The 7,421-nt window shown below is 39.7% G+C and overlaps 1 protein-coding gene across 4 annotated transcripts in view; it reads right to left on the bottom strand.

Annotated features, from left to right (window-relative positions):
- The window catches only part of SYBU (syntabulin), a 117,523-nt gene extending 111,242 nt beyond the window's left edge, over positions 1–6,281 (bottom strand). For 2 of the 4 annotated variants that reach the window (XM_528216.8, XM_009455808.5), the window contains exon 1: positions 5,883–6,281. Coding sequence is in view for 2 of the 4 variants with exons in the window: in XM_009455812.5 (XP_009454087.1) it covers positions 5,883–5,907 (25 nt within the window). In the remaining 2 variants the exon portion in view is untranslated. The remainder of the gene's footprint in view (positions 1–5,882) is intronic. The other 2 variants (XM_009455812.5, XM_003311903.6) reach the window with 2 other exon arrangements.
- Between the last annotated feature and the right edge of the window lie 1,140 nt (positions 6,282–7,421).

Consider the following 7,421-nt stretch of genomic DNA (forward strand, 5'->3'; position numbering starts at 1 on the left):
TTTTTGTGCACTCACTATGAGTTAAGAACTGTGTTACATACTTGAGATAAAGCTATAAAAAATCAAACAGGTCCGGTCCCTCAATGACCTTAAATTCTAGTAATATACACTGCTTTGTGTTGTTGTTATTTTATTTTTTATGCAAATGCAGTAATTATTATATTTAAGGTTTCTCAGGGGCAAGGGCCATATATAAAAATTCTTCATAATCCTCACAATTATATGCATTAAGTATTTCTTGACAATTTGTTATGGATAATAAGTATTCTACAAACATATAAATAGTAATGGAAATAATGGCTCATTATTTGAGGAGGCATAATTTTTATATAAAATTATATGAAAAATGTCCAAAGTATCTATTGTAACAAAAGTCAGAGACAAAGCAATACTATGGGACTAAAAAATTACGAAATGAAGAGTTTTTAGAAAAGAAATAGAAATTGACAACCTTTAAATATTATTAACTTAATGAATCAAGAAATTGTAGGAGTAAAGTGATAAAAATTTCCAAGCTGTACTTCAAATAGGTTAAAAACAAATATTTGTCAATTCGTCCTACAAGCACATCACTCAAATATACAAACTAGTAATGTCTGCAAATTCTATTTCCATGCTGATTATAAAACTGAAGAATACATAATTTTTAAAGTCAATATTTGTATTCTTGTAAGTCATTAACTGGAAGAAATGCCTTTTTTTTTTTTTCTTTCTGTACCTAATTCTGTAGCGAGGTCACTGAGGAAGAGCCCGTTTCAGCACCATGGACAACGCACCCCCCGACAGCCTTACTCTTGGGAGCGACAGGAAATGTTCCCCTTTGATTAAAATTTAAAAACAACTTTATTATAGCCACCTTCCATTTTAATATGTTTTAAGAACCAAATGGATACTAAAGAATGTTCATATAGATAATATAAAGTTTACGCTTTCAAACCCCTTCTCTCTTGTGGAAAAACATAATGGCCCTTTAAAAGACACACATCAATGTGATGAATACATTTAAGTGTCATTAGGTTTAATGGCTCCTACTCACTTAGACTATCATTCCATACCATTTAAAGTTAATTTGGTGTGTATTAATGGTGAAAATTGATGAAATTATGAACTGAGTTTCCCCAGGCACAGGTTAAATCAAGAAAGAAGGAAGAGAACGGGTTAATATTACCTTCCACCCATTCTTCATTTATACTACCAAAGACATCAGTTCTGCCCTTGGGAAGAAAATTCTCACAGTTAATAAGTTGAACCTAAATTGATTTTTAAGGTTTTAAGTCAGAAAACTGTCTTTAGTTGGGTCACCAAAGGTTCACAATTTTCTTTAGGGAATAAGAAAATATGTACTCTTCTGAGATTAAATTCATATTTCATTCCTTATTTTCAGAGAAATAGATAATTTCTTACTTCTTTCTCTTTCTGTATTCAACTTGCACATCTTTACTTAGAAGGTCATTTGGAATATTCTTATTTTGTAATCTCTCTCACATCCCACCATTTTCAGATAAAATAATGATGTTTGGTTAATTTAAAAGCTGAATTAAATATTATGATAATAAATACCACTACTATTAATGCAAAAAACTGAAAAATCTAAGGTTCTAGTCCCAAGAACATTTGATACGGTAAAACTTCAGTTCACAGTTTCAAGAAGACTGGACTCTAATTTTGAACTATGGCTTACCGTAAGAAATAGAAAAATATTCACTTTATATTTTAAGTAAGAAGCAAAAGAAAAGTATAAGCTCACTACTTGTTACAGTTCATTTAATACTGATGAAAAACTAAGAGAACACATAACTTTCTAGTGACTCGTTTGCTTCTCTGTCAAGTAAAAATTATTTCCAAACTAAAAAGGAAAAAATAAAACTTGGCAAAAGAGAATAAAGCTCAGGTCAAGTCATGTCACTAGCTTCTCTTAAGACATTTAACAAGTTATGAACTAGGCTTTACAATCTCGTCTCATACAAATAGAATTATGGCACCACTGTTAATGTCTATGAAGCACCCTGAGCATGGGATTCCAAGATATTAGAAATATAGAAGCCAAGCATATAGTTCTGATTTTCAAAAGCCAGAGGGAAGGGAAAGCCTGTAAAACACTGATTGATGAGGCTGAAATGAAATATTGGGCAATATTTTGGCACAAGTTAATAAAATGTTGGTTTCTGGGTGCTTAGAAAAGAAAAAAGTGACAGAGATCATCCTGGGCTTCTAAGAATTACTTGGATCAAGTCTAGATTTTTTTTCTCTTATTACAGATAGTGTTAGAACTGGCAAAGCATATGGACTTTGATGAGGCATCTGGCAAAATGTCACATGGTATTATTATAGAGAATTTTTGGTTGGGTGACAGTAGAGATACAGTAGAGGTAATTAGGTGAGTTCACATCTACTCTCAATATAAGGATAAATGGATCTTCCCAATAATTAAATGGACTGCTCTAACAATATAAGTACTCATTCTAACCACATTTTGACAATTCACAAGACCATATAGGAAAAATAATCTAGAGGTACATTTTTAATTTAATATTTTCTCTACTTACTCTGTATAGCTAGGCTTCTCCTCATCATCAGGTCCTGGAGCACCTCCCAAGGTTGTGTCATTGTACAGCGTTTCCTGATACATTAGGTGGTACACAGATAATTTTAGGTGGTTCATGGATGTCTTTTATAAAGCTATAATATATATTTATTTGTACATATTAGGAGAAATGTAACTAACAGATGAAACATTATTTCATAGGTGGGCATTATTCCTTTGATAAATCTGAGTAAAAAAGTAATGTGTTAATTTAAGTAAGAATAAGTAAGTAGTAGTATGATTCATATTCAGAGATGATAAAAATTGTGAAGTATACTAGAAAAACTGAAGTTCTGGAAAGTTCTGAAGTACTGGAAATACAAAACATTTCTTTTGTCAGAAGTGTGTACACAGGAACCTTTCTTTCCTTTGCCAGTACCTGCTGTCAGTCTACAAGACCACAGAAGCTTTAGTCCCTGTTTTCTTTGGGGATATATTTAGGTATTCTGGGACTTCTGCCATTGGTGGCCAACCCCAAAGAAAAAACACCCTGATGTTGGTGAGGGTGGATCTGAACATCCATAAAAGACTTTTCAGATATTTCAAATAACTTAATTTACTTTCCTAATTTCTTTCAGTGAGGTATCTTTATGAACATCAGTTTTGTTCTTTTTTTTTCTATCCTATCCCCTCTATCATGTCTGCTTGGTGATATCTCTGGGTTCTGTCACCTGAACCACAGAAAACATCCTGCTAAGAAGAAGGATGCAGACTCAAAACCTCAGTATTTTTACACAGATAAAAAAAAAAGAGAGAAGAAAATAAAAACACCAGCTGTTATTTTCACACAAGTACTATTTAAATAAAACACTTTCTCTTTGTTTTCCAAAATTTTAAATAAACAGAAATTGACTAAAATGAAATTAATACCTATTGCTAAGATGCTATTTGACACTCCAGCATGATTAGTTACATCTTAACGGTGTGTATGGTCTTTTAAATATCAATAAAGTTATATGCAGGTGTTAGTTTGTACCACAACTATTTTAAGTATGTATTACATACTTAGAATATATAGTAAAATGAAATATTTTGTATACATTCAGATTTAGAAAAATGGCCGATGTTGGAATTTGATGTACTTACAAAATGACTGTAAAAAAAGTTTCTTTATTTTGAAATTATTATAGACTCACAGGAAGTTGTAAAGATAGTACAGAGAGATCCCATGTACCCTTCACTGGGTCTTCCCCAACGGTTATATCATATAACTACAGTATCATATCAAAGCCAGGAAATTGACATTGGTGCAATGCCTGTTTACAGCTCTATGATTTTTTAAAATTTTCTTTAATTAATTAATTTATTTATTTATTTTTGAGACAAGGTTTTGATCTGTCACCCAGGCTGGAGTGCAGTGGTGCTATCACAGCTCCCTGCACCCTGGGCTCAAGCAATCATCCTGCCTCAGCCTCCTCAGTAGCTGGAACTACAGGCACCTACTGCCATGTCCACCTATTTTTTTTTATATTTGGTATTTTTAGTGGAGATGGGGTCCCACCATGTTGTCCAGGCTGGTCTCAAACTACTGGACTCAAGCAACCCATCCTTCTCAGGCTCCCAAAGTTCTGGGATTACAGGCGCAAGCCACAATGCCAGGCCTGTCATTTTATCTTATATGTAGATTCATGTAACCACAATAATCAAGATACATATCTATGCCATCCTCACAAAGATCTCCTTCATGCTACACTTTTAGTGTCACATTCTTCTCACCCTCATCCCATCTCCAAACCTTGTCAACTACTAGTTTGTAGTATTACTCTTTTGTGCTTATCTTTTACCTACTGTTACTACAATATGAAAAGAAAAAAAAAAACACAAAAAAACCCATGACTATTAGAGACAGCTGGTTCTAAGTGTGCCACTGGCTAAATTACTCACTTACTCTCTGCAAGCCTCAGTAGATCATCTGTAAAAATAAAGTTTTGGACCCATTTTTTGTTTTTTTGTTCAGTGCATCAGCGTTTATGAATGCATATAATTACTTAGTTTCAATTATGATATCACCTTAAAGACTATTAAATACAAATCAAGTGAATAAAATATTATTTAAATATGTACAGATCATTATGAATTGAAGAGTGTATTTTAAATATATTCTGCATTAAAATAGTACTATTGTAAAATAAATTAAGCAATCAAAATCTGCACTATGATAATGTATTGCTGCTTTAAAATCTGAAGCATATAAAAAAAAAGATTTCACCTGGGCTCATCTCTCGGCGACAGGTGCTACTGCTCTCCAAATGTACAAGTGGAGAAAACTTGGCATAGAGAATACCTGACTCCTTTTGCCCCAAGGGTGCCCTATGGGGAGGAAAAGGCAAACATTCCTAACATGTGCCTACTGAAGAATCTGATTTGGCAGAAACTTTAAGTTGAAGATTCTGATCTGTAGGGTTCAAATGTGGCCCTTTTCTGAGAAGAGATATCCAGATGTTACAGCTGCCCTTTGCTTCTGCTGCACAGGCTCTGGGGTCAGGGCCAGAGGACGCAAGAGGAACCTAGCAGTGGAGTCTCCTGTTTTCCTTGATAGCACTACCTGCTGGACACTGGGGAAGATAAAAGCAACGATTTTCCCCAGTAGTTTCTTTCATTTAAAAAGCTTTCAGAATCTCTTTCCACATACTAAATTAAGCTTACAGATATCTTTTACTGTACAATTTACCTCTATTTTAAATCCAAACCTGTTGATACCACCCACCATGAGGAGGTTTTGAGCTCATCAACGTAGCCCTTCAACAGCACATTAATGGAAAATGGCTCATCCTTTCTCACCTGGAATAGTCTTTACGAAAGTTTCTCCAGGAAGCAGAAACTTGAAAAGTGTCCTCTGGGGACTTGGGACTGTCTCCCTCTTTGGAGAGCTCCATGGAGGCTTCCTGGAGAACACCTATTCTTAATGAACCTTCCTTATCAAAAGCTACCATTTCCAAACCCACTCCTGAGAACAACCAGTAAAGGGAGATTCAAAACCGACGGCCTATACATTAGCCTGGCTAATCTTGCTCGTTGCAACAAGGAGTCCAGCCCGACCGTCTCAACAACCAATCAAACCAATCAAACAGGAGGGCCTTTCCCTTGGCCTCCATGTGCTGAGAGTGCCCTTGATTCCCCATTTCCCACGACCTTCTTCTGTGCATCGCCGAGCACCCTGGATACCTCCCGCATTGGAAAGGGTGGTCCTGGGGTCCGGAGCGCCCCATCACTGCCCTCATTGTACCGAAGACCATCAGTTGCCCTCCCGTGTCTGCGGGCACTGACAGCAGAGACCGCATAGGCGCCCCGGTCTTACCCTTTCTCGCCCAGAAGGGCCCCATCGCGCTGTCCAGGAGGAGGCACCTACGTGCGCCCGGGAGACCGGGCCCCGGCTGGGCCGGGTGCCGGTGCGGACGGGACCCCGCGTCGCTGCTGGTTTGCGCTCAGGCCCGGGGAGCCGGGCCCGGCCCGCTCCGCCCGCCTTAGCCCGGCTTGGACACGTGGTGCCGCGGAATCCCTTGCGCTCCTGTGCCCTCGGCCCCTCGGCCTCTGCAGCCAGCCCGGCGGCTGCTGGGGCTGAGGACAAAATGGAGAGAAGGGCGGGGGACCAAAGGGCAGGCACCGCTGGGTGGGGCGCAGCTGCGTGAGCACGCTGAGGGCCGCGCGCCGGGGGCGCCAGGATTCTGCTCCCTGGGCTCGCTGCCTGAAGGACCGGTTCCTGTTGCCAGGGCCCTGGCAGATTATGCTGCAGGATCTGTTTCTTGAAGAAGCCGCTCTCAGCGTGGGTGGCGCGCTGCAGAGACTCTGGGCTCCTGCCAGATGAGGGAGCCCCGGCGGAGGCCAGGAGGGCTTGCGTTGCACAATCTGGAGCGGATCCCCGGGGGCGGCTGAGGGCCTGGGACCCCAGTCTCCCTCGAGGTCTTCACTCACCCCTCTGCTAAGGAGCACCCTTGTCCTCACGCTGGAGAGGAAGAGCCCTGAACACTGACTTCAGCGTGAACCTAAGGTGCCCTTTAGGACAGTCTCCCTGGGAAAATTTATCTCGCGACCACAGCCTGCCTGTCTGGGGACAGCTAAGGAGGCGCGGCTCAAAACTAGGGGGCGAAGACTTACCTGCAGCTTCAAGCTCTTTCTAACTTCACCAGTGACCTTGGGCGCCTCATCTGAACAGTGTGTCTCTGTCTAAGTTTCCTGATCTTTGATCTGGGGATAAATGTGGCTGTTCACTTTCTAGTTCTCAGGAGATAACAGCAATTGGGTTTAACAAAAATACTCCAGACTTCTTTAATAGCAAGTGCAATAGAGATATAATTTGTTTTGACTTTAGGTAGGGCTGACGGGAACCCCAGACTGGAAAGGATACTGTGTTCTAATTTCTTAGTCCAAATGCAAACTTAATAATCAATCCCACTACCTGCTTTTCTCGGAAAATAGGTTTCTGAAGAGACTGTTGCAAAGGGGCTTTCTTCCCTCAGAATTGCCAGAGTCCCAGCCAGGTAGCCCCATAAAGAACGCCTAGCTTTCCTAAGGCTCTTCATGATGAATCCAGTTACATCGTCCTATCATAGCTAAGGGTGAAAGAGTCACTACCACAGTTTGGCTAAAGACTCCTCTAGGTGAGATTCTTTTGATGTTGTTTGCTTACTCTGAGATTACTCTTCATTTTTACCCCTGAAGGAAGTTTCTGCACAAAAGGAAGGGATGCTTCTGCATCCTACCCCTTCTCCTTTCGCTGCCTCCCTTCCTTACTGTATTCACTAGCCTTTAGCACACAGTTAGCTTAAAGTCCAACCTACTTACATTCATGTGTGAGGAAACTTGGCAGCGCAAGTTTATGCAATGGAAACCCGACAAT

This window comes from Pan troglodytes, chromosome 7 (genome assembly GCF_028858775.2).
Source record: "Pan troglodytes isolate AG18354 chromosome 7, NHGRI_mPanTro3-v2.0_pri, whole genome shotgun sequence".
NCBI classification, from domain to species: Eukaryota; Metazoa; Chordata; class Mammalia; order Primates; family Hominidae; genus Pan; species Pan troglodytes.